At 37.8% G+C, this 27,522-nt stretch overlaps 1 protein-coding gene and 1 pseudogene across 2 annotated transcripts; both read right to left on the bottom strand.

Annotated features, from left to right (window-relative positions):
* Window positions 1-9,009: 9,009 nt before the first annotated feature.
* On the bottom strand, window positions 9,010-12,571 carry LOC103336766 (alcohol acyl transferase 1 allele GSd-like; annotated as a pseudogene). Its single transcript, XR_016121937.1, has 2 exons — window positions 11,956-12,571; window positions 9,010-10,076 (listed from the first exon to the last, which is right to left on the bottom strand). The product of XR_016121937.1 is annotated as an alcohol acyl transferase 1 allele GSd-like (transcript).
* Window positions 12,572-21,996: 9,425 nt separating this feature from the next.
* Window positions 21,997-25,706, bottom strand: LOC107881614 (alcohol acyl transferase 1 allele GSd-like). Its single transcript, XM_016795808.2, has 2 exons — window positions 25,183-25,706; window positions 21,997-23,039 (listed from the first exon to the last, which is right to left on the bottom strand). The coding sequence occupies exons 1-2, from the start codon at window positions 25,624-25,626 to the stop codon at window positions 22,101-22,103; spliced, it is 1,383 nt and encodes a 460-aa protein (XP_016651294.2). The 5' UTR covers window positions 25,627-25,706; the 3' UTR covers window positions 21,997-22,100.
* Window positions 25,707-27,522: the final 1,816 nt, after the last annotated feature.

The raw sequence follows: 27,522 nt of genomic DNA, 5'->3' as shown, positions 1-27,522 counted from the left end.
TAATTGTAAATAAAATTCAATCTCATCATAGAATTGGGAAGGACTTGCCGCAAACAAATAAAAACAAGACTCAAAGTAAAAAATAAAAAATAAAAAACTTTTGGGTTTTCTGAAAATTTTCAGATTTTTTAAATTATTTTTTTAAATGAAAAAAAAGGAAAATAAAACAAATATTAAAATAAAAGTTAATTAAATAAAAACCAAAAGTTGAAATGAATTGAAAACCAATAAACAAAATTGCAGTTTGACCCAGGCACAAAAACTTACATGTATCTCATACAAAATACTTGGCCAAAGTTCACGTTCTTTATATGGTTGGATTCAGAACAAAAAAACAAAGAACATTGCGCGGACCAAAATACAAAAACAACAGCGGACAAGAATAGAATTGGAAACAAAGTTAGAGGACTGCTGCATACATTATGAAACCAAAGAACTCAGTCACCCACAACTTAAAACAAACATTGTCCTCAATGTTTAAAACAAAGAAAACTAATTCATGCAAAATCAATTCAAGAGAGAGAGGGTGTGAGAATTGTTTACACCATATTCAACCGAGTACATTCGGTCTGGGAATTGGAGCACAGATAGACTCATAGGCTCTGCTGAAGATAACATCGACGATGCCGTAATGTCCTCCTCCGATGCGGTAACTGCACTGTCGAAGGTAGTTGCGAAACTCTTAACTACAAAAGCTAATCCACGGACATGTGTCGCCACTACTGCAACTTGCACAAAGTCCCACATCGAAACTCTGTGCAAAATCCCACTTCCACCTCTCTACAAAAAGGAGCACAAATCCCCAAAATGAGGTAACGCCTTTTTACTTTTACTATTACTCTGCCAAAATTACCATATATCTTATATCTGCTGACTTAAGCATAAGAGAACTTTACAGTACCGCATCGGTGCACGAAGATTCATGAACCCTCACCCCAAAAGAGCATCAGCAGTTTGGTGCCGTATGTGGAAAATGACTTCAATCCCACTTTTCTATAAGTTCGCGATTCCCTCTCTTATCCGACCCGTCATCTCTTACGCCCTTCACATTTTGTAATCTTTGGCGAAGCTAGCCTTGGTACCCAGCACCATACCTCGCATGGGGAGTCCTCTCAAAGGAAACCTCCGATCAATGCACATCGCCAAGTCAAAGTAGAGTGCCTTCGTGCCGACATTGCCAAAATTACAGAGAGCTAAAATCACATTCCTACCAAGAGTGCCGAATTGGAATACGATTACTGAACCTTGAAGCATAATTGGGAGAACGCTCACCACCAATTCACCCAGCATGACCTCACCCAGGGTGTTGAACACACTCACCGAACCCACAAGCCATCTCTCGTCACAGTGCCTCGACCCAGCCTAGGCCTGACAAAGGCAAGGTCCATCTTCATCCTAAAATGACTAAGTCGTGACTTCTCCAAATCTCCTCAGCCAAAGCATCGGCCTTATGCCTCGACCAAGATTTGTAGGGACTGTAGGGACCAAATCTCGGAGCTTTGGATAAAGCCTCATCCCTATTCCTGTATACCTCGACTATCCTCGGGTCGCTCACCTTAGACCTCTATTGAAGCCCACCCGCTTACTTACCCAAGATGGGGTTGGGGACTCGGATGATTGGGAACCTAACCATCCGGAGGACTAGGAGCCTTACCATTATGAAGCTTTCGAGGGATAGGAAATTTATCCATCTCTGCCCACCCAACAACATAAGTTTTCGGTGCCCGACCCTCCCTCATATCGATCATGCCATGAAACTCATTTTCAAGAAGGTTAGATGTCTCGAGGACGATCAACACTGCAGCCACTAGCCCCTTTGGATGAAGCCATGCCTTGGCCCATTTGCCGAGTGTATCCTCAATTATCGTCAGGAAAAGAATGTTCAGCTGCTTCGCTTCGCCTTCTACATGGGTAAGGAAGACCATCTGACCCACATCTATTCTTTTTAGTCTGCCCTAGGGTCCAAGGGTCTCAGTGATGAAGGCATGTGCCTCCTTTTACCCTTCACCCTCAATGATACTGCTTTAAATTGGTTCTACACCCCTGCACTATCAACTCATTCGACCGCTTGAAGCAGACTTTCCTCGTCCATTTCATCATTTAGACTAATCCTCTATACTCTGCGGACGGTCTATATATGCTTCAAAGGTGAAGACGAGCAGTAATAGTACACCGCCTACTTCAGCCACGAGTATTCCCTTTACCCGAAAACAAACGATCGTGCTTCCTTCGGTGCCTTCAAGAGTGACCTTCATGAATCCACATTTTGATAACTAGTCCATAGCAACCTATTGAACACCTATACCGAATTAATGAAGCAAGCGGTCATCTATGCTAAGGCCGAATACTTTCAACTTTAAGCGCAGCCCTATCAACCACTCCAGGACCATCTTTGATGACCTACCTCAAGCTTCGGCACCTACCCCAACCAAATCCAACCATTACCTCCTACCCCTGACACTCAGGATGCCCAAAACCCTAAAAGGAAGGACGGCTACCAATGCTCCTTCAACAATGGAAAATGCAGCAGACACTTTAACCATCATCAATTTGGCAGCAATAACCCCCTAAAGACAAATGGTCATGCCCTTCTCTTATATGAGCCTAAGCCTAGGTTCAAAGTGTTCATCACACTAAATACCACTTATGAGCATGTTCTTGTCAATCAGGCACCTATAACCCCCTTCCTAAGGACCTACCAACAACCCTACGTCGAACATCGATGTATTTTACCATTTTCACCAATTCAACAACCATGATATAGAATCTTGCATCGCTCTACGGAACATCATTGTATGCCCTATTCATCAAGGAAAATTAGACAAGTATGTCCACAACCTTCCGCCTCCCCCAAACCCTCACCAGCATCATATCAATAATCTATCAGGGGTGACCTTACTCTGGGTCAAATCCAACTCTATTCATTATGCGGTCCTCCTATGCACATTAAGTCTTTAGCACTGAGCATGGATGCATGTCGAAGATGTCCAGAACATGTTGAGCAGCAAGGAAAAGGAGCATGGACACCATCTTTCCCCATGATGATTCGCTGGTTATTCGGGCAAACATTTCTAACTTTGATGTCGAACGTATCCTTGTTGACACGCGGTAACTCGGTGAGTGTCATGTTCGCAGAAGCGTTCAACGAACTTCATGTCCTTGACCACCTGCTTGATCGAACCATCAAACTTTTTGTGAGTTTCTCTGGCGATCTCGTCTAACCCATTGAGAGCATCCACCTCCTTCATTTCAATCGGTTCGGCACCTCAATGACCCATGATTACTACTCATTTTCTAATCGTTGTTTGCCCCACGACCTACAATGTCATCCTTGGACACTCAACCTTGGCACAAATGAGGGCCTTCATCTCTACACATATGTTGATGCTGCAGTTCTTCACTCTTCATGGCACGAGCATGGTGCGAGGCGACGAACTTGGCGCTAAGCTGCTATGCTTCGGCTGTTAAATCTACCGATTACCCTTTATGGCTTGAATCTCTTTTTGTAACCATAGCTCCACCACTTCCTCGCCCTGGCACTGAGCGACCTGAGGATCCTAGTAAAGAATCCATCACTTCCCAGGCCGAACCAATGAAAGATCTTGAACTTGTTTGCCTCCATGATGACATTCGCTTCGCACTCATCGGCTTCCTCTGCCATAACTCAGAGGTTTTCACTTGGTCCCACAATGATATGCTCGACATATCACCCAACATCATCTCCCATAAGTTAAGCATTAATCCCGCTGTACCACCCGTTTTGTAGAAGCGCCGTGCTTACGACCCAGACCCAGATAAGTATGAAGCCATGAAGACAGAGGTGGAGAAACTACGAAGCATCGGTTTCATCAAGGAGGTGGACTATCCCACATGACTGGCAAATGTGGTAATGGTCAGCAAACCAAAAATGGGATGGCGCATGTGTGTAAACTACACCAACCTCAATTGCGCCTGTCCGAAGGATAGCTTCCCTCTCCCTCACATCGACCAGCTTATCGACACCACTACAGGCCATCCCTCCTCAGCTTCATGGATGCCTACTTCAGCTATAGCTAGATCTTCATGCACTCTAACGAACGGGCCTACATATCCTTCATTAGCGACCGAGGCCTATATTTTTACAAGGTGATGCCCTTGAGCCTAAAAAGCATTGGAGTTGCTTACTAGCGCCTAGTGGACATCCTGTTCACCTCATTAATCGGCCACATATGGAGGTCTACGTTGATGACATGCTAGTCAAAAGTCACACCATCGATCAACATATCCCTCACAACTATGTTCTCCCTAACCTCAACTATGTTCTCCCTAACCTGTCAACTATGTTCTCCTGCATACATTATGAAACCAAAGATCTCAATCACCCACAACTTAAAACAAACATTGTCCTCAATGTTTAAAACAAAGAAAACTAATTCATGCAAAATCAATTAAAGACAGGAGATGGTGCAAGAATTTCCCGAGTTTGTATAGGTGTGTGGATGAGCAAAGCGTAGAATATGTCGAAGTGAGCGAGGATAGACAATGCGACGAACTCAAACACCCACAACTTGTTTCTTGGAATGTTAGCGGATCCGAAATAACTCCTAGATGTGTTTGACCATGACGACATTTGGTCTGAATTTTCTCTGGAAATTTGACTTCTAGTGACGAAAAATCTGAAGAAAACCATCGCAAAAAACCTTTAGCCATGAAAAATCTAATGAACATCCGTTGCTAAAACCTTTGGTGACGAAAAATATTCAAATTTCTAGGCAAAACAACAACTGAGTTTTTTTGGGTTTTAGGTCCTTTTTTGAGCTTCAACATAGAAACCATTCTAAACATATCGATGGCTACAAATTGACCTGAAAAACAACAAAAAAGACATTAGGCAAAAATTTTAATTTTGACCAAAATAAGAACTTACTTAGATATGTTGCTATTTTCTGGTATTTAACTTAAACCAATGACAAAAAAAACTTATGTAACACATCTGAAATGTGCTGCAAACATCCTAGGGTAGAAAAATGCGAAAAATTTTCTTTGGAACCCAAAATCCTTTGTTTGATGATGCAAAACTTAACAAAAACAAAAACATGAAAAATGTACGAGAAATCACACATAAACTAAAAACAAAAGCGAAAACAAAAGTTAAGAATGCTTGGGCTGCCTCCCAAGAAGCGCTTCTTTATAGTCATGAGCAAGAATTTTTGAATGTCTACGGTGGTGCGAAAGTAGCAAAGAATGCTAAGTCTTCCATGTAGTGCTTGGGTTGTTGTCCAAACTCCTTGCAAACAATAGCCTTTTCATGCAATGTCTTGGTGTTATCCTTGGCAAGGAAATGCCACAGGAGTCAGCTCATCTTGGAGAAGCTTTTGATAAAACATTGATAAATTTTGGTACGTCCAAGAGAAGTGCGCATGCATTTCACGTTTGGAGAGGGTGGCGACTTGGCTTTCAATACATCCGTAGAGGTGTTTTTCAAGTAGTTGACATATACAATTGAGTCAAGAAGATCTATGCGGTTGAACTCAATGGATTCACCTTGAACTCTCAAAGTTAAAGTTTCTTGTTGTACATCAATCAATGTACCAGCAGTAGCAAGGAAGGGTCGGTCTTGCAAGAGTGGGATGTCGTGGTCTTCCTCCAGGTCAAGAACAAAGAAATCAGCCGGCAACACAAATTGCTTCACTATGATCAACGGTAGTACTTGAGCTCTCCAATACCTAATCGCTGAAAAATAGACAAAGACATAAGGTTAATGCTTGAGCCTAAATTTAAAAATGCTTTATCAAATTGAATATCACAAAAAATACAAGGAATTATAAAACTCCCTGGGTCCTTCAGTTTTGGAGGCAATTTCTTGACTAACACCGCATTGCAGTCTTCAGTTAGCATCACTTTTTCATGAGCTGCAAATTTCCTCTTATTTGTACATGCATCCTTCAAACATTTTTATGGAGTTCAGTAATGGAATATTGATATGGACCTTTTTGAACATCTCCAAAATATTTGATCTTTTTTATTTATTTATATATTTATTTATTTATGGAGTCGATCTAACAGTCCGAACATATCGAACCTAGATTAGGCCTAATATGCGTAAATCCGATTGACCACCAAACGATAACCAAATTCAAATCCGAGCATACCGTCTTGCTCGGGACGACATAGGGATCATTTTTGGACCAACTGGGCCACCCAGATATGGCCTATGCGCCGCCACACGTACCAACTGGATTTATGAATTTTCTATATGAATTTGGTGAACTTATTAGGTGAATTTATCTTCTGTAGGAAGTTGGAAAGCCAAAAGATGAAGACATACATTTGTCCAAGTTCAAGGTAGGTGTGAAGAGAATTGCTGGCGGATTTTATTGAAGAATTGATTGTGGGATTATTGTGATTATAAAGAGAAGTAAAGAGGGAGAAGGGAAGACACAACCGTTGAAGCTAAAGAGCCTATTTCATGTCATTCATAGCCATTTAACGCCCATTTACCTCACCGTTATTTCTTTTCCACTAACTCTCCACCATCAACACATGTTCAATCCAATTAATCCCTCACTTAAACCCTTCATTACCCACCATGATGTATTAACTTCCCACTCACCTCATTGACTACTATAAATCACCCATCAACTTATTTGGCAAGGGCACCACTATGACAGATTTCTTTATCTGTTTCATTCAAAATTTAATTTATGTTTTCCTTTGTAATGAGTTGCTAGAACTCTAGCTAAGGCTAAAGGGAATGTTCTTTGAGTAAGTTCGTGAATTGTTCTTTGATCCAATATACGGCATGAATTGCTAAATTCTTTTATTTTTGGTTGTTCAATATTTTCATATCCTTTTATTTTGATTGATGTTAAGTACTATTATCTTTTCACGAGTTTAATTATATTTTCCTCATTGTTAAGAATTGACTTAGCATGCTTTTAAATTAAAAGAGTAGATATTAAGCAATTTCATTTTCTGAACAATCATTAATAAAAGATAACATTGAAAAATTAAATTGGTTTTAATTTCTTTATCTTCCAGTTAAAGTTTCTCAATGATGATTTTAATCGAGTTATAATTTGGATTAAATAGCATGAAACATATTTTGTTTAAAGAATTGAACCTTGATACCTTAGCATTTCCATTATTGATATTTCATTTTTAAACTCAATTTCCACAACAATCAAATCAAATTACTTTTCATTTTGCTTACCACTTTTATTGTGGCACGTTTAATTATTTCTTTGTATGCAGATATTTGCCTACATGCTCCTTGAAGATATGATACTTGGACTTCCAAGATTATTACTACGTGTGACTACTTGCACTTGGGTAGACGTAACAACTATCATATGTTCAACTTTCTACCTACTATAGATCAAAAGTTAATTTCCTTCTTAAAAAATTAAAAAATTAGGACTTTTTTTTTTTTTTTGGGATAGAAAATTGGGCCTTTTAAAGCTTGGTCAGTTTTTTAATTATTACGATGAAGTCAAATACCTCCTTTTTTTTTTTTTGGTCGAATGTATATCAAGACGTAACCTGGACGGTACAAATCCTTGGTTTATATGATAAGTTGAGCTTATAATGACTGTCCGTAATTTCTGGGTTCATGTCATCCACATTTTGTTAAGAAATATGTGGACCTTAGATAAGATAAGATAAGATGAACACTTGAAAGCTTACATACGTACAACAGATACACACCAGTAAGATATCTTTAGAAAACAAGGACCGCATACGCATGTTAAATCCTTTTGTATGAATATTGGACAATCCTTGCAATTTAAGGACGGGGACTTGTCATATAGGCAATAGCTACCTGTTCAAGATGTTGCAGGCACCAGTACTATCGATTAGACGTGACTAATTTAGTGAAAGCTACAACTGTAAATTCAACACGTACTGGTGCATAAACTACTTTGATAGAAAATGAAGACAATTGATGATCGTCGTAAATACTGATTATAACCCTTACGCATTTTAGATGGAGAAAGAAATCGTTTGCACAATTCTGTTCATACAAGGGCCACGTATCTGTCTCGTGTAGTTAGATGTGAGTTAACGTCATTGACATCCATTTCATGTGACACGAATGTCTTATTCTATCTTTCTCATGCACAAGGTAAATGCTTAAAACTGTTGTACAAATCTAAAGGAAAAAGTTCTGATTCATTGTAAGAAACTGTCATTGGTCAACTTGCTTAACTACAGGTTTAATACAAAAACCATTGTGCGAAAACTGCATGGCATAGCTCAACAAGATGGGGAGGAGAATGAAAAAAAGGAGGGAAGACGGTGGGGGAGGGAATAGATAGATGGGGACGAGGGAAGGTCATCAAAGTCGAAGGGTAAAATTGGAGTTGGCTCCAACTCGGAAAAAAAAAGTTTTACTTTTGTTTTTTGTTTAATTGATATTGTGATCCTGCCAAATGAAAAATTATGTGGGATCTTTTGAGCTGGAAGTTTATTTTTACATTTTCAACTTAAATTTTTTTTAAAAAAAACTTGAAGAAAAAAAAAAGCAGCCCCAACCCTTCCTCGCAGACAAGTCCCCCCGCCCCCATGGCCTATCATGGTTGTGGCTCATCTTCCTTTTTTCCCCATCTTTCTTATCTCTTTACCTTACAATTTCTCAACACAACCTTAAACATTAAAAGGAGAGGCTTGAGAATCATCATCTAGTGTACCTAATAATTGCCATGGTTGATCCTTGTCTCTCTCTCTCAATGTAGGGTTCAATGAAATAGATTGAGGATCTAAAAGATGTAGGTTTATGGTATTGAAGAATAAACTGAATCCTCTATGGAAAAATATGCTTCGCCGATAAGTCTTTAAGAATTTGGCAGTGATAGATTTCCGTGGTAGTAAGTTGGGGGAAGGGCCTTCGTCGTTCAGCCTGCTGGTTGCTAGTGGTAGTGGCGCGGCTGACAGGCAAGGGGCAGGCCGTCCGGCCGCGGCCAGTGGTGGGGAAAGTTTGATCTCGCTAACTTCACTCCAAAAAAGGTCATCCAACTACAACACCAATAGTTTTGGTTGGAATAAAGCTCATATATATAGAAAAAGTCAAGCATTCATAAGCCTTTGCATCTAACGTATATGGTACATTCCGAAATCCATTGACATCATTCTAGAAATCTAAAATTTGAGAAAATTTGTTACATCCTTGACACGATCTTAGCTGATTTTGTGTCATATATATCCTCCATAGTCTGCAGAGTCTCCCCAGTCATCTTCCCGAGCTCCTGCTGAAATCTCTCCATGTCCGATAATGGCAAGCATATTGGTACCAATACCCCATCCTCATCGTTGCATTTGTGTTGAACATAGAAGCTAATCAAATTCAAGGCCGTCGCAGGTCCACCATATACCGGCTTGCCCCAACCAAAACTGACCTCTCCAAAACCTGCACGTGTTGTATCGGAAACTATGAAGTTTCCTGTCAATGGATATTTTGGTAGTCGTCCTCTTATTTCCATAAGATCTGCAACTGATCTCATGTACTCTTCATTCACTGTAGCTTTTACCTTCATTACCAACTCCAAAGCATATCCCAGTGAATTTGTACATATAGCTTTAGCCTCTGAAACTGCAGCAGGAAATGCAACCGCATTGCCATAATATCCCAAGGGAAGACGTACATTGTGGCGCTTACCGCGCCCACTGACTAAGCATGAAAGGCGAACAACTTGTTTTGGATTCATTCTAAGTGCAAGTGTGCGGCATTTCCACAAACAAGCTGTTATCATATCAAATGTAGTGCAGGTTGATAACTGCGGTGGAATATGATTCCGAATGGCCTTTATCTCCTTGGCCCCAAAATAGAAAGATCGTTGGACCATGTTTGGCTTGTTAGTTCTTGGAAACGGGCCTTGAGCATCAATCCCCTCTTCATATTCATGATGCACACACGTAATTCGTGGCGGATCTCGAGCACCCAAGAGCTCTCGCTCCCACACTGGTGTAGTAGATGGAGCTTGTGCACCTTGTGCCATCTCCCCAACGGCTTTCAAGAACTGGACAAGCCCAGCTGCGTCACACATTGTGTGATTTAGGCGCAATGCAAGTATAAAACCTCCACAAGAAAGACGGGTTACCTGTATATTGTAGAAGCTTGAATTAATCACTAGGCTTTTTCCTTCATACTCTCATGTAATTTTTAATCTCCAGATATTTTGCTGCATAATATATTCAGCAAGGGTCTTGTATATGAGTTTGCTAGGGACACCAAATTTATACCCCAAATTTGAGTCCCAAATGAAGTGGTATCAGCCACATAATCAGATTCTAATTAAAATTGACACGTACTAAGCATCAATTTATTTATTTTGACACAAAAATTTTAAAACTAATTTCTGAGTTAACTGAAAAGCCGCCACTTCAGAACACTCATGTTTTACTTACAACCACCAATCCTCCCTCCGTTGTGCTTGCCGCCTACTGCGTTGCTCCTCTCCATTCTAGACCGTCAGGAGGTCGTTTGGTACGATACATTGTCATGGACTAGACTAAATTCTGGGACCGTTTTAGATTGACTTGGTCTGACATAAGTTGGATAACACTTGTACTACGTTTGGTGTAGATTTGAATGGATTGGGACTAAATTTTTTAATAATATTTTTTTTGAAAAGTAAGTTTTTTCAATTTTTTTTTTTTTTTTTTTTGACTTTTCTTCTTCCTCACCACGAAAAATGAAACTCCCCCTCCTTCTCTGTTCAGTTTCTTTCTCCTCCCCTGCCTTCAGCTCCCCCCTCTCTTTCATCTTATTCTTCTCCATTGTCTCTCTTCTCCTCTTCTTATGTCTAATTTTCTCTTTATTTATTAGTTCTATTTTTGAAATCATTTATGTTTCTTTTCTGTTTTGCAATTTGCTTTTTGGATTTGCAAAGAGAAGTAGAGAAACGGAGTTGAGGAAGAGGGGCACATCGATGATGCAGTGGGTTTGTGTGTGGTGTTTTTTCTTTGAATTTCGACCGGGTTATGGCTGATTGGGAATGATGATGTAGTGGCTTTGGCAGATTTGGCGAATATCTGGGCTGCGGCTGGAGGAGAGAGAAAGCATCTGTGATGGGTGGGTCTGTTGGCTCTTGGTGGTTGCGGCGAGTTCGGCGGGTCTGCTGGCTCTTGGCTGCTTGGGTGGTCGGTGGTTGTGGCTGGTTGCTTGCGCTTGGGTGCGGAGGTGTGATAAGGAAAAGAACGCTAGCGAAGGCTTGGGAATGTCTAGTCCTCCCTTTCCACGCGGGTCTCACTAAGAACATCTAAGGAGGTGTTTTTGGTGGGCCAGTATTAACAGTCCCCACTTAAAACTAGAACCAAATGAAAACAGACAAGGGATAAAAATTTGTCCAATCCAATCCAAGCTAAGAAGGTGAAACAAACGGGATCCAAATTAATCATGAAACAAATAGCAAAAATGTCATTTCTTTTATGGGCGAACATGCGGGCTTTTGAGTTTCAAAGGCAGGATCCCAAAACCTCGAATAACAATGAAATCCTTTCTACAAATCCCGTATTTGATGGGTGTACATATCGAAGTTTATTATACCCGGGGGTTACAAGGTGATTTTTGACTGTGTAAAAATTAGAATAAGAAAATGAATAAATTTGGTGTACTAGTAAGGGGCAGTTCAGCGGGCGGCGCAACGGAGGAGGGGTGTTGGTAAAACATAGGCGTTTTATAGTGATGACTTTTTAGGTTAAATCACAAAATAGTTTTTTAGTTTTAGTGACAAAATAGATGAACCATTCGTACAATCTTAGAAGTCAGTAGACGGTTTTATTTGGGACGATACACGCTTCTGATACACCGTTCACATGGTTTTATTTACCTACCAACTTCAAATCCATAAAGAGGCAAAGACTCCATGGAAGTAAATTCCAGCAATCAGAAACTTTCATTGTATAGAAGGGCCAAGATCCATCAAGAAATTCAAAAACAGATATTACTTAACATGCAGTTAGCTAACAAATACTCACCTGAATCAGCAACAGAGGGCAACCAAGAATCCCATCAGAGCCTGGAACATTATAAAGAAACTCCTCTAAGAATGGAGAAGGGGGTGCAATCGTGTCCCCGAGTTGCGCAAGCGTGACGTCAGCATTAGCCTCTATGAACAAGACACCTTCTCCATTGCACTCCACCATAAGCTTCCTCTGTTAGGTCCTTCCCTGAGCCTACCAGCCAAAGGGTAGTAATACACTAATGCCCTACTTAGTCCTTCCCTAATCACCTTAACCGGATCACGATTTGCGTTCATTGAGGAAGGATTATTGTTCCTGTAAGACATTATGACGGGAATCTGAAACCTAAGGCTTTCCTGGTCATCAACATTTGACAGTAGCTTCGTTTCATGAGGTGTTGGCTTCGACGGTTTTATAAGTTCTGGCTTCAAACGGTTCACCTGAAATACGAGGGCGCTTGGGGAAATCATTGCACAAGTGAGTGGGCTTGAAAACAGTACTATAAAAGAAAATTTTGAACACTTCAAAATAAAATCACAAGTACTCTATACTCATGATAGACAGGTATATATTTATAGACGTGTTTGAGCTTTAGCGATCGACTTGTGCCACTTTTCTTTTCCATTTCACACAATCAAGTCAAATTGATTACTGTGCCACAGATATAAAGCAGAAGGACCAGGCATGGAAAAGGTTTGTTCTTTCTTGTCTTGATATGGTGGCCGTTTTTCACGCGTTTTGAATAATTCACGTTTTTCATTAAGTGCTACTATTTCCCTATTTATCTTATCTTCAAACTCTTTCTCCACCCATTTTATCTTCAAAATTGTAAAGACAAATTCATGCCCTTGTAATATTGTTTCCCTTGTACTAAACTATCGTTTATATTCAAAAAAATCAAAAATCAATTTTCTTCTCAAAAGCATTAAAAGTTTGGTGTTCTAAACCTTCTTATGCTCTTTATTAAAGGTTGTAATGAAGTCGGATATATTTTAGGCTTAAATGTTAAGATGGTTCCTGTATTTTTTAGTGTTTGCTAATTTAGTTATTGTGTTTAGAACCGTTAGGCAATGAATGTAGTCCAATCCATTAATATACTGTTAAAAAACTTTTGAAAACTAATATAAATAATTGAATTCAATTTTAAAAATAAATAAATAAGAACTACAAAAATAAAAATGAGATCCAAAAAATAAAATAAAAAGACAACATCATCCAATATATCCCAGCCACCAACCCCATTCTGTATTCTCTCTCTCCAACTGCCACCCACCACCCTGTTAACCTCCACCTTCCAGCCACACCTCAAGGCTTCAAGGCCGTTGGATCATGTTCTATCATTGAGAACCAGAAATAGATCTGTGCTAACGCTTCCAATTTGTCAAAGAGAAACAATGTTAAGTTCGTCTTTTGAAGTTAAAATTATGTAATCTTTTAAACCATTTGTACTTATAAAGGGGCTCTATCAATCAACACAAAATTAAGAGTAAGTTAATATTTTTAAGTTAATTCAAATTTTTTATTAAATTTAATAAAAGTTTTTAGGTTTTTAAAAGACCAAAAAAAAAAAGAATAAAGGATAATGTTTATTTAACGGTAAATTTAACGGAATGTACCACATTGACTAATTATTCTAAACACGGCTATTAAATTGGCCAAAAAATAAAAAATATATGGGAACTAAATTGACCAACATGATATAACACACATACCATTTTGACATTTAAGCCTATATTTTACACCAGATATATCAGGTCCAACACTACAAATCCTTGGTTTATATTATAAGCTTCGATTATTACTGACGGTTCAAAAAATTTGGGTTTATGTCGTCCTCATATTTGTTAACATATATGTGGATAAGATGAACACTTCACAGTTCAATTAGCAACAGGTACAACAAATACAAAACATGAGGAGGACCACGCATGGAAAAGGTTGTTCGTTCTTGTCTTGACATGGTGGGCTTGAGTGAATAATTCTTTCCATTCATGAATCATTCAAAAGTAATTAGGGTTTGAACTGATATGTTTATTCTTCTCTCAAGGAGAAATATATATACTATATACATAATGGGTACAAATAGGAAATATGTACAAAATCTCCTAATTCTACTCAAATTAGATAATTACAATAAAATATAAAATCTATTCCTAATAGGAACGTTGACTTTAACTCATACCAACACTCCCCCTCAAGTTGGTGCATAGATATCGGTAATGCCCAACTTGTCAAGTGAGTCTTCAAATCGGCGCTTTGACACAACATGGCTCAACATATCTGCAAGCTGCTCCGAAGAAGGCACAAAATGTATAGAAATTAACTTATGCTTTAACTTCTCCTTAATGAAATGTCGATCAACTTCTACATGCTTAGTTTGATCATGTTGCACCGGATTGTTTGCAATTTCAAGTGCAGACTGACTATCACAGTGGAGCTTTGTAGCAGCATTCGGTCTAAACCCAATTTCAGTAAGTAACCACCTCAACATAATATTTCACAGACCCCTTGGGCAATCCCTCTGTACTCAAACTCTATAGAGGATCGAGACACAACGTTTTGCTTCTTACTATGCCACGTAACCAAGTTACCATGAACAGAGGTGAAGTAATCTGATGTAGAACGTCTGTCTGTAATATTCCCTGCATAATCTGCGTCAGTGTAACCTTCTAGATCTAAGTTGCCATTTTTCTTAAATAATAAACCTCTCCCAGGAGTAGACTTTAAGTAACTCAGAATATGCATCACAACAACTATATAATCCTCCTTAGGTGAATGCATAAATTGGCTAGCAATGCTTATTGAAGGAAACATGCATCTAATGCTTAGGAAATGAACTTTACCCACAACCTATACAACAAAAACATTCTAAATGGCGGATTCATTTTGTTTATACTAGTTGAGGTAAACCTTTTTCATTTTAAACTAAGTATCTTAGCCTATTCTCTTTAAACACAAATAGAAAAGGAAAAAGGGAATAGATCTTTACCCTTGATGACCTTTTCTTAATTTCTCAAGAATGAATACCTTTGTTGGAAAGGCCTTTTGTTTTTCTTGATTTTGACTCCTTAACCTTAAGGCTCCAAGATTGGAGTCTTCTACCTCACCACACCAATTTTTGGTTTATGGAAGATGAGATACAAAGATGATCACTCATCAACCAAAGTAGGAAACCAAAAAACCCTAGCTAGGTTTTCTCCAACACTTAGCTTATAAAGGACAACACAAAAGGCAATTGGGTGGGTATTTGGAATTCCATTTAGTCCATGGGTCATGTCATCTTATGCCACTTATCCTTTGGGCCCAATAGCCTTTTGGGTTATTTTGTCTCTTTCCTTTCAAATCATATTTCAAAGTCCAATCCAATATTTCTATATGTCAATATTAATTTCATAATTAATTTTTTTAATTATAATTTAACTATTAAATTATAATTATAGTCTTACTTAATTTATCTGGTCGAACTTTGGCCAATTACTCCGGTCAACATGTTGACTTTTGACCGTTGACTTTGATATTTGATTATCAACCACTGACTTGTGTCTCCTCATTTCATTTACCCTCATTTGTACCTCTAATCACATTCTTTGAGTGTGTAGATCCGTAGGTTCCCTTTAGTAAGGTAGTGGGTTGACCCAACTCCTCAGAGATGATATACGAATTTAATTCCACAATTTAATTCTTCCTTTTAATAAAGGTTAATTGAAACCTTTTAGGACATCCACAAACCATGGTTGTCACCTATCAGCAAGTCATGGTTATTCGAGCTAAATGAGATGTTGTGAAAGAACCTATTCAAATTGGAATGACCATGCAATTGAATCCTTCTCTTATGTCAAAACTCCTTATTCACATTATTAGATCATGAAATCCGATTGTCAATATCCTAATATGAATCATTCCTTTTATATGATTATCTTGGTCAGATTTGAAGACTTTTTCTTTCAAGTCTTATCCATTACTCTGCGCACAGATTTGACCAATCATATCTTGGAGTATTCTCTCTCCTTTACTGAGAGTAGAGATTCCTTATTGTACATTCATTTGCTTCCATGACTCTATTGAGAATCCTGATGAGCATCTTTAAGCTATGCCTAATTCAGCATGACCGTATAGTGCCCTAAAAGATTAACAACATAATCACAAAACATCTATGATGCCTCAGGTCTAAGATTAGTTTTCACTATTGCAATTTATGAGTTCCAGCTTGGCATGTGAGTAAAGACTTCCATGCTGTAATTCATGTGTTGGATCGCGTTCAGTGTGCTTGTTCTTCTGCAAGCACCTACACACATATTGATGTGTCTCTAGACTTAATGACTTAAGACCTTGCCATTCCCTACATATAGAGACAATACTGTATGTACTGGTCTTTGTGGAATATTGACGCCCAATCAATATTCCTATTACCAGGAACATATTCAAGATATAGGGATGATGAGAAGTCTCCATGTATGCAATCTCATTACATAGCTCTCATATCTACTTGTGTATTCCTTGGACTATGATTGTTCTACATATTGAAAGATAATGTAGGATGATTTACTATATAAAATAACTTTTCTTACTTATTCATAACATAATATGTCTTTTATCATAGATGTCCTTAACTTTAACTATCACATAATTAGTTTGCTTTAAGGGCACATTTCTAACACTTACAGCAAATATCAGGGAGTGTCAGTGATAAATAAATCAATCTCCAACCAACCTTTGGTATATTTATTTGTTAGTTAGGACTTGATCCACATAAACCCCAAGTTTATGATTCTCAACAATAAGTGTATTAGCTGGTTTATAGTCAAGCATTCCAATATTGGCTAGCAGGTCCATGACATACTTCCTTTATGAAAGAAATAAGCCATGTTTAGATTGAGTGACTTCCACTCCTAGAAAATATTTCAGATTGTCCAAATCTTTCATCTCAAATTCAGATGCTAAACGCTTCTGCAGTTCCTCGATTTCTACAATATCATCACCAGTCACAATCATATCATCAACATAAATAATCAACAAAGTCACCTTACCAAGCCTAAGTTTAATGAATAGAGTATGATTAGTATTGGCTTGTTAGTAACCAAACATCTTCATAGCTGCAGTCAATCTGCCAAACCATACCCGAGGAGACTGCTTTAACCCGTACAACACCTTTTTTAATCTGCACACATTCCCTGTGTTACCGATAACGCTATACCCTGATGGAAGACTCATGTACACTTCTTATTCTAGTTCACCATGTAAGAATGCATTTTTTTACATCAAATTGCCTCAGGGGCCAATCCAGGTTTATTGCTAAGAACAACAAAACTTTGACAGTATTCATCGTAGCTACAAGTGCAAAAGTATCATGATAATCAACTCCATATGTCTGAGTGAACCCTTTAGCTACTAATCTTGCCGTGTACCTCTCCACAGTGCCATCTGCATTATTTTTAACTGTAAACACTCATATACATCTTACAGGCTTCATTCCCTTTGGTAGAACAACAATAGCCCATGTATTATTTTTCTGCAATGCCTCCATTTCAATATTCATGGTTTCAACCCACTTTAGATCATTAGATGTCTCATAAACACAGGTTTGAATTGTAATACTATCCATTCTTGAGACAAACGCTTTGCACTCAGGAGATAAACCTGTGATCAGATATATAATGGGCAATAACATATCTTGCTTTGCCTTCTGGTGAGTAACGATTAGGTGGAACCCCATTGTTCTGTCTAGGCGGTAGAACATAAGAATTACCAGCAGTATGAATAGAAGTATTTACCTCAGGAATATCCAGGGGAGCTTGATCGGGTACTATTAGAGAAGCTTTAAAAGGGGCAATCAGTTCAGTAACATTAGCGACATCAGTTTGAATAGCAGGTTTAGCTGGTGTTGCAGGTTTGGCCGATGTAGCAAGTTTAGCAGGGTCGGTCGGTTATCCCATTTATAACAAACTATCCAATATCACTCCTTGTAAATCTAGCCAGCTACATCCTTCACTACTAGTCTCCCCTTGAAGGACATGCTCGGGTGTGTCAAAGAAGAACATCTCATCCTTAATAAAGGTAACACCCACAGAAACATATAGACGTCGGGTTGCAGGATGATAGCACCAGTAGCCTTTCGATGAGGAAAGAAACCCAAAAAGACACAGCAGAGAGCATAGACGTCTACCTTACTCTGATTCTGATGGAGCTGAACATAAACAACACAATCACACACCTTTGGAGACAAAGTCAACATAGAAGAGGCAGAGATATGATGGGTCAGTACCTGCATAGGAGTTCAGAAATCCAAAACTCGTGAAGTTAGATGATTCAAGAGATAGACTGCATAGGTAAGAGCATCCATCAAGAACCGCTTTGAAACTGATGCACCAAGTAGCAGAGCACGGACAGCAACAAGGATCTGCCCATTTTTACATTCCGCAACCCTATTCTGTTGTGGTGTTTGAGGGCAAGTAGTCTCATGGAGTACACCGTTAGTGTGAAAAAAATGGGATAACGCCGAATTAAAAAATTCTCCACCATTATCAAATAAAAAAACCTTGATATGGAGCATAAATTGAGTCTGAATCATCTAATAGAAATGCTGAAAAATTTCGACCACATCATTTTTATTTTTCATCCCATATAACCACATCGTACGAGTGCAATCATCTACAAATAACATAAACCAGCGAACTCCCAAGGCTGTAGAAACAGGGGAAGTTCCCCAAACATCAGAATGAACTAAATCAAATGGCATAAGACATTTATTACAACCTTGGAGGGTAGAAGACCCTAAAACACAAGTCTAACACTAGAAAGCAGACTCGTTGACACCACTAAATAATGCAGGAAACAAATGTCGTAAATATCCAAAAGAGGCATGACCAAATATGGCAACGTTGAGAAGTGTTGGCGCTACCAGCACGATTAGTTGCCACATTATCCATATAATAAAGCCCCCCGTTTTTAGTACCACGACCAAATATATCCCGAGTCTGGATATCTTGTAGTAAGATAAAAGACGGATACATCAAGATAACGCAGTTTAATCGCTCAGTAACTTGCAGCACAGATAATAAATTACTAGACAAAGATGAAACCAACAACACTTTGTCCAATGGTAAAGTAGGTGTCAAAAGTATAGAACCAACCCTCGTGACAGGAGCATCAACACTAGTAGCAGTCACAACATGATCAAAATGAGGTTGAAGAGTAGTAAAAGCAGAATTATATGTCATATGGTCAGTAGCTCTTAAATAAAAAATCCAACTTGTATCGCGTGTATCATGAGTATGAAAAACCTTGCCAAAGTTATTTGGAGGCGGCAGTGTTAGAGTGCTTGAGATCGCGGTCAAGGTCGGAGAAGGAGTAGCAGTAAGGTGGTCGTGCCTAGTAGTGACATCAGTGACTGAAGTGGCGCCAAAGACCAAATGAGCTTTGCCACCCAATTGTTCCTTTTAAACGCCTCTACTCCTTCTCCCAATCTGGTACCCCATGCAATGCCCAACAGGTGTCGATAATGATCACATTTCAGTTTGTCTTTTTTTGCAAAAGTCAGTCGACGAGGCGGGACAGCAGAAGGGCAAGACCTTGTAGGCTAAGAAACCAGAGCAGTGTTTTTGGAAGCAAACACAATAGCGGGATCCCCAATCTTGGTGCAGAGTTGTGAGATGCCTTTACCAAGATAACAATGGTAACTTTTTGGGGCTGCTTAAATTAATTGCATAATTTGATTTGGTATTGCAAGAGCATTTTAGGCGTATTCAAAATAATGAGATTCATTATCACTATCTTAGTCATAAAATTGAAGATGACATTTTTGGTATGTTAGGCTCCAAGGTTAGAAGTGCTATAATTGAAAAAATCAAAGAGGCAAAATATTTTTCTATAATACTTGATTGTACTCTGGATGTAAGTCACCATGAGCAAATGACTTTAATAATTCGATATGTAGATGTGTCAAATGCTCCCATAAAGGTAGATGCGTATTTTTTAGAGTTCTTGAAAGTGGATGATACATCTAGATGTGGGCTTTTTAATGAGTTACAAGTTGTATTAGTTGTATGAAAGTGTCTTGAACTTGATATTAATAATGTAAGGGGCCAAGGTTATGATAATGGAGCTAACATGAAAGGGACAAACAATGGTGTGCAAAAGAGGCTTCTTAAAATAAATCCTAGGGCACTTTATATGTCATGTGCTTATCAATCTCTTAATTTAACAGGTTGTGATATGGCAAACTTTTGTGTTAAAGTTATGTCATTTTTTGGTGTTGTGCAACACATGTATAGGGAAAATGGGTTCACATTGGCCCTACTTTCTGCTAAAGAGATTGCATCAAAGATGGAAATTGACATTGTATTTCCTGAAAAATGTCAAAGTCGAAGAAAAAAACAATTTGATGAAAATGATCATAAAGAGACATTTCAATCTACTGAAGAATCTTTTAGGGTTAGTTATTTTCTTGTTGTAGTTGATGTTCCAATTTCTTCTTTGAGGAGTAGATTTGAACAATTAGAAATAGTTGAAGGCATTTTTAGTTTTTTGTTTGATCCTAAGAATTTATTTCAAATGAATTATAGCAGATTGCTTGAATGTTGTAGAAATCTTGAAGCTACTTTAACACATGATAATGAATCTAATATGCTGATTATTTGTTTTCTAAATTGGAAGTGTTACAAATGTATTTACTGAAAGAAATAAAGATAGCCATTGAAGTTCTTGAGTTTGTAAAAGTTGTGGATTGTTTTACAAATGTCTCAATTGCTCATAGAATTATATTGACTCTGTCAGTAACTATGGCATATGCAGAAAGATGTTTTTCAAAATTAAAATTAAAAAAATATTATTTGCGATTAACTATGTCACAAGAATGGTTAAATGGATTGGCAATCTTATGCATTGAAAATATGTTGGAAAATATGGATTTTGAAGAGGTTATTAATTATTTTGCTTCTCGAAATGCTAGAAGATCAAGAATTTTTCAATGATTGTTTGTATTTTTAATGTTACTGCTTTTGCTTTTTGATTTGTAGATGATGGACTTGAAGTCAAACCAGCTTTTTGTGTACAATTGAGTCACTTGAGAACTAGCCATATTGAAGAGCCACTAAGCCACTTGAGAACTTTTGTTTTGTTTTGTTGAAATTTTAGAAGCTCTAGGAACCTAAATATGATTTTTGTTGTTTATGGATCATGTACTTTTGATATATAAGTTGAGCTTATAATGACTGTTCGTAATTTCTGGGTTCATGTCATCCACATTTTGTTAAGAAATATGTGGACCTTAGATAAGATAAGATGAACACTTGAAAGCTTACATACATACAACAGATACACACAAGTAAGATATCTTTAGAAAACAAGGACCACATACGCGTGTTAAATACTTTTGTATGAATATTGGACAATCCTTGCAATTAAAAGGACGGGGATTTGTCATATAGGCTATAGCTAGCTATTTAAGATGTTGCAGGCACCAGTACTATCGATTAGACGTGACTAATTTAGTGAAAGCTACAACTGTAAATTCAACGCGTACTGGTGCATGAACTGCTTTGACAAGTCCCCCCACCCCCACGGCCTGTCATGGTTGTGGCTCATCTTCCCTTTTTCCCCATCTTTCATATCTCTTTACCTTACAATTTCTCAAAACAACCTTGAACATTAAAAGGAGGCTTGAGAATCATCATCTAATAGACCTAATAATTTCCATGGTTGATCTTGTCTCTCTCTCTCAATGTAGGGTTCAATGAAATAGATTGTGGATCTGAAGGGAGGTGGGTTTATGGTATTGAAAAATAAACTGAATCCTCTATGGCAATATAGGCTTCATACGAAGGTCAATATGCCAATAAGTCTTTAGGAATTTGGCAGTGATAGATTTCCATGGCAGTAAGTTGGGGGAAGGGCCTTCGTCGTTCAGCCTGCTGGTTGCTATTGGTAGTGGCGCGGCTGACCGGGGAGGGACGGCAGTCCGGCGGCGGCCAGCGGTGGAGAACCTTTCATCTCGCTAACTTCACTCCAAAAATGGTCATGCAACTACAGCACCAATAGTTTTTGTTGGAATAAAGCTCATAGAAAAAGTCAAGCATACATACGCACGAAAATCACAAAAACATTAATGTATATGGTACATTCCGAAATCCATTGACATCACACTAGAAATCTAAAATTTGAGATTACATCCTTGACACGATCTTAGCTGATTTTGTGTCATATATATCCTCCGTAGTTTGCACAGTCTCCACAGTCATCTTCTCGAGCTCCTGCTGAAATCTCTCCATGTCCGATAATGGCAAGCATATTGGTACCAATACCCCATCCTCATTGTTGCATTTGTGTTGAACATAGAAGCTAATCAAATTCAAGGCCTTCGCAGGTCCACCAAATACCGGCTTGCCCCAACCAAAACTGACCTCTCCATAACCTGCACGCGAATTATCGGAAACTATGAAGTTTCCTGTCAATGGATATTTTGGTAGTCGTCCTCTTATTTCCATAAGATCTGCAACTGATCTCATGTACTCTTCATTCACTGTAGCTTTTGCCTTCATTACCAACTCCAAAGCATATCCCAATGGATTTGTACATACAGCTTTAGCCTCTGAAACTGCAGCAGGAAATGCAACCGTATTGCCATAATATCCCAAGGGTAGACGTACATTGTGGCGCTTACCGCGTGCACTGACTAAGCATGAAAGGCGAACAACTTGTTTTGGATTCATTCTAAGTGCAAGTGTGCGGCATTTCCACAAACAAGCTGTTATCAAATCAAATGTAGTGCACGTTGATAACTGCGGTGGAATATGATTCCGAATGGCCTTTATCTCCTTGGCCCCAAAATAGAAAGATCGTTGGACCATGTTTGGCTTGTTAGTGCTTGGAAATGAGCCTTGAGCATCAATCCCTTCTTCATATTCATGATGCACACGCGTAATTCGTGGCGGATCTCGAGCACCCAAGAGCTCTCGCTCCCACACTGGTGTAGTAGATGGCGCTTGAGCACCTTGTGCCATCTCCCCAACGGCGTTCAAGAACTGGAGAAGCCCAGCTGCGTCACACATTGTGTGATTTAGGCGCAATGCAAGTATAAAACCTCCACATGAAAGACGGGTTACCTGTATATTGTAGAAGCTTGAATTAATCACTAGGCTTCATATTCTCAGTGTAATTTTTTATCTCAATATATTTTGCGCATAATAGATTCAGCAAGGGTCTTGTATATGAGTACTGCTAGCACCAAATTTATACACCAAATTTGATTCTCAAATAAGGTGGCACAACCACATCATCATATTTTAATTAAAATTGACACATGTGCTAATCATTAATTTATTTATTTTGACAACAAAAAATTAAAAACTAATTTATGAGTTAACTGAAAAGCCACCACTTTAGAACACTTGTGTTTTACTTACAACCACCAATCTTCCCTCCGTCGTGCCTGCCGCCTACTGCGTTGCTCCTCACCACTCTAGACCACCAGGTATCCAAATTAATCATGAAATAAATACGAGGCCGACCTTGGATCATATAATCCTCATAGCAAAAATGTCCCTTCTTTTATGGGCGAACATGTGGGCTTTCCAGTTTCAAAGGCAGGATCCCAAAACCTCGAATAATGACATTGAGTTTCAATGAAATCCTTTCTATAAACCCCATATTTGATGGGTGTACATATTGAAGTTTATTTTGTTGATTATAATGGAGGTTAGAATAAGAAAATAAATAAATTTGGTGTATTAGTAAGGGGCAGTTCAGCGGGCGGGCGTTTTGTAGTGGTGACTTTTTAGGTTAAATCACAAATTAGTTTTTAAATTTTAGTGATAAAATAGATGAACCATGTGTCAAATTTAATTGAATATCTGATGATGTGGCTAATGCCACCTCTCATTTGGAATTCAAATTTGGTGTATAAATTTGGTGTCCCTAACATTTTTACTTGTACATACGTTTGACTTCTATTGGTACTTCAATTTCTAGTTTAAAGATACGTTTGAGTTCAAATTTGTAGATGAGAGTTGAGTTTTTTTTGTTTTTTTTGTTTTTTTGTTTTTATTATTATAGAAAATCAATTATTCATTAAAACTTAGGAAGTAATAGAATCATGAAGGTAGAGCTTTCTCGATGGGAAGCCACAAGCTTAAAAATTTGGTACGACTAACTCATATTCAAGAAAATACTTTTGCTAATTCAAACGTTACAAAATTTGGTACGACTAATCAGATAAGAAAGGGGTTGCTGGGTTGTTTTGGGAGAGAAGAGCTTACAAAAGAAAAGGGGTAAGTTTCGATTTGTTTGAGGAGTAGGAGACGAGAGGTTGGGTAATCCCCTGAATATTTTATTGGATTACAATTATTAGCAAGGCTCTAATCAAATATTAGTCATGAAAAATTACTGTTTCGGTGTTAATCACAATAATTAGTTTTATATTTACTAGCATCTCCGCATGCGCTTCCTGCGAGAGGCTTTTAAAAAAAAATAATTTATTTTAAAATTAAAAAAGATAATGGGTAGTTGTGTTCCATATAAATAGGATATCCATTATCTGATTTTTCTTTTAATTTTAATTTTTTTAAATATGAAAAAGTGTGAATTTACCATATTATCCTCATTTAATTAATAATTTCAATTCTTAATGTTTGCATTAACTAAGGACATTTTCTGGTATTTTAAATGTTTCACTATTCTCTGCCTTTTGTTTTATATATATAGATTCAATTCTTAATGTTTGCATTAACTAAGGGCATTTTCTGATATTTTAAATGTTTCATCATTCCCTGTCTTTTGCTTTTATATATATATATATATATATTATATTTAAATCAACAACTATTGCCAAAGTATTAAAATGTGAGAGATTAGTCGCAAATAATAGTGATAAGTAAACAAAAGCATTGACCAACCATTCAATTGGCACCAATACCAATTAGTTAGTGACAAAAGGTTGCTATTGCTCTTGTTTTTATGGTAAAGATATCCACCTAGATCCAACTATCTTTTTTCCCGTTGGAAGAGACAACAACTCAGAGCAGCATATAGTACTTGAGAACTATGAGGCTAGATATTTTTTATTAGTTTTTTGTATATCGAACTTTGTTTTAACTCACCTGATATTTCTCACCATTTGTACAATCTTAGAAGTCAGTAGATGGTTTTATTTGGAGACGATCAGAAACTTTCATTGTATAGAAGGGCCAAGATCCACCAAGAAATTCAAAAACATATATTAATTAACATGCAGTTAACTAACGTACTCACCTGAATCAGCAACAGAGGGCAACCAACAATCCCATCAGAGCCTGGAACATTATAAAGAAACTCCTCTAAGAATGGAGAAGGGGGTGCAATCGTGTCCCCGAGTTGCGCAAGCGTGACGTCAGCATTAGCCTCTATGAACAAGACACCTTCTCCATTGCACTCCACCATAAGCTTCCTCTTAGGTCCTTCCCTGAGCCTGCCAGCCAAAGGGTAGTAATACACGAGTGCCCGACTCAATGCTTCCCTGATCACCTCAACGGCATCGTTTCCTTTCATTGAAGGATTGTTCTTGTACGACATTATGACTGGAACCTGAAACCTAAGGCTTTCCTGGTCATCAATATTAGAGAGTAGCTTTGTTTCATGAGGTGTTGGCTTCGCCGGTGTTATAAGTTCTGGCTTCAAACGGTTCACCTGAAATAGGAGGGCGGATGGGGAAATCATTGCACAAGTGAGTGGGCTTGAAAACCTAGTACTACAAAGAAAATTTTGATAACTTTAAAATAAAAGCACGAGTACTACCCTTATGATAGACAGGTATAGACAGGTATATATTTATAGACGTGTTTGAGCTTCTGTGGCTTGACATCAATTGATAGACGGTACCACATAAGGTTACTATACTTGTGCCACTTTCCTTTTCCATTTCACAAAATCCAGTCAAATTGATAGACCACGTACGCATGGAAAAGATTTGGATGATTAGTGATTCAAATTATTCTTCAATTTCTCATGCGTTTTGAATGATTCACATTCTTCATTCCTTTCTCACAGGCGGATTTCAATTATGGTTCACAAACACCAAATGATGTTTTATTCTTCCTCGAATTACAACACATTGCCGATTAAATTGCAATTTATTTTTATGTTAACACAAACCTTTGCATATAGTCCTTATGTTACATTCCAAAATTCATTGACATCATACACTAAGCGATCTGGCATTTGATGAATTTGTTACATCCTTGACTTGATCCTAGCTGATTTATTGTTATAAATATCCTTAAGAGACTCCAGAGTCATCTTCTCAAGCTCCTGTTGAAATCTCTCCATGTCCGATAATGGCAAGCATACTGGTACAATACCTCATTTTTCATCTTAGTATTTGAGAAAGGAAGAAGAGCCAAAGCCACTCAGGCCTGTGAATAGATATATTCTAACTTCTTGAGCTAAAACCTGCATGAATATGGAGATTCACCATTTCCAAAGACAATGAATTCCATTATTACAAGATTATATCTATAGTCCCCTAATTCTTCCTCAGTTTTCAATTTGTTTGTTAAATGAATTTTTTTAATTCTGTAATCCATCAACATTTAATTGTGTCACATTGCTGAAGAAGAAAAGTATACATTTCATCCGATTTTTCTCATCATTAATTAATTTGTACAATTTTTTCAAGAAGGCAGACCCACATGTGGTCCATTTTACGGATGCCACCTCTAGAAACAGACATGCTACAATTATTAGTCTTATTTGGGACCAACAGACACCACACAAGTATTGGTCTTACGGATGCCACCGCGTGTGAATGTTGTTTCGATTAGTGATTCAAATTATTCTTCAATTTCTCATGCGTTTTGAATGATTCACGTTCTTCATTCCTTTTTCATTGAGTGCTACTATTTCCATCCCTCTATCCTATTTTCTTACTCATTTTATTTTTAAAATTTTAAAGATAAATTTATGCCTTTGTAAAATTACTTCTAAGGACCCTCAATTTCTCTCTCCTCCTTTCTAAATGTAGAGAGCCACCAAACTCAAATAGAGGGTTGTCCAAAATAGAGAGCTTAATAGCAAATCTGCTGAAATTGCATTTTGCCCTCATTCTAGCCAAAATAGCTAAGAATCAAAGTATAGCAACTCTACTGGAGATGCTCTTAGTGCTCTTCAAATTTAACCCCACCCCCTATCCTATACACTTCAAACTTCATTTCAAGAGAATACTATAACACTCTGATGTTATTTATTGACATGATTATATCAAGTCATGCGACATGCTGCTATAAAGTTGGTTAATTTTCATTCAGGTTAATGAACAAAGCAAAATGATTCTACAAGTGAACCAGATACATAATTCAAACTAATATACAAAGCAGACAATATTGCAGGCTATGGGAGCAAATATTTCAGTTTCCAATCACAAGAAGCCACGTGGATGAGAAGAATATCCTTAGGTTAACTAATTGAGTCCATTTATTTGGCCAATTAATTAAAACTAAAATTAGGGATAATATCTTAAATATGGTATATTATCTTTATTTAATAAGATAATACCACCAATTTTGATATTATCCTAATTAGGAGATATTGTCATCATCAAATTAGGAGGTTTGATCC

Source organism: Prunus mume, linkage group LG7, assembly GCF_029339155.1.
Source record: "Prunus mume cultivar Tortuosa linkage group LG7, ASM2933915v1, whole genome shotgun sequence".
In the NCBI taxonomy this organism is placed as follows: Eukaryota; Viridiplantae; Streptophyta; class Magnoliopsida; order Rosales; family Rosaceae; genus Prunus; species Prunus mume.
The sequence above is the reverse complement of the archived record's forward strand: the minus strand, read 5'-3'. Positions and strand labels throughout refer to the sequence as shown.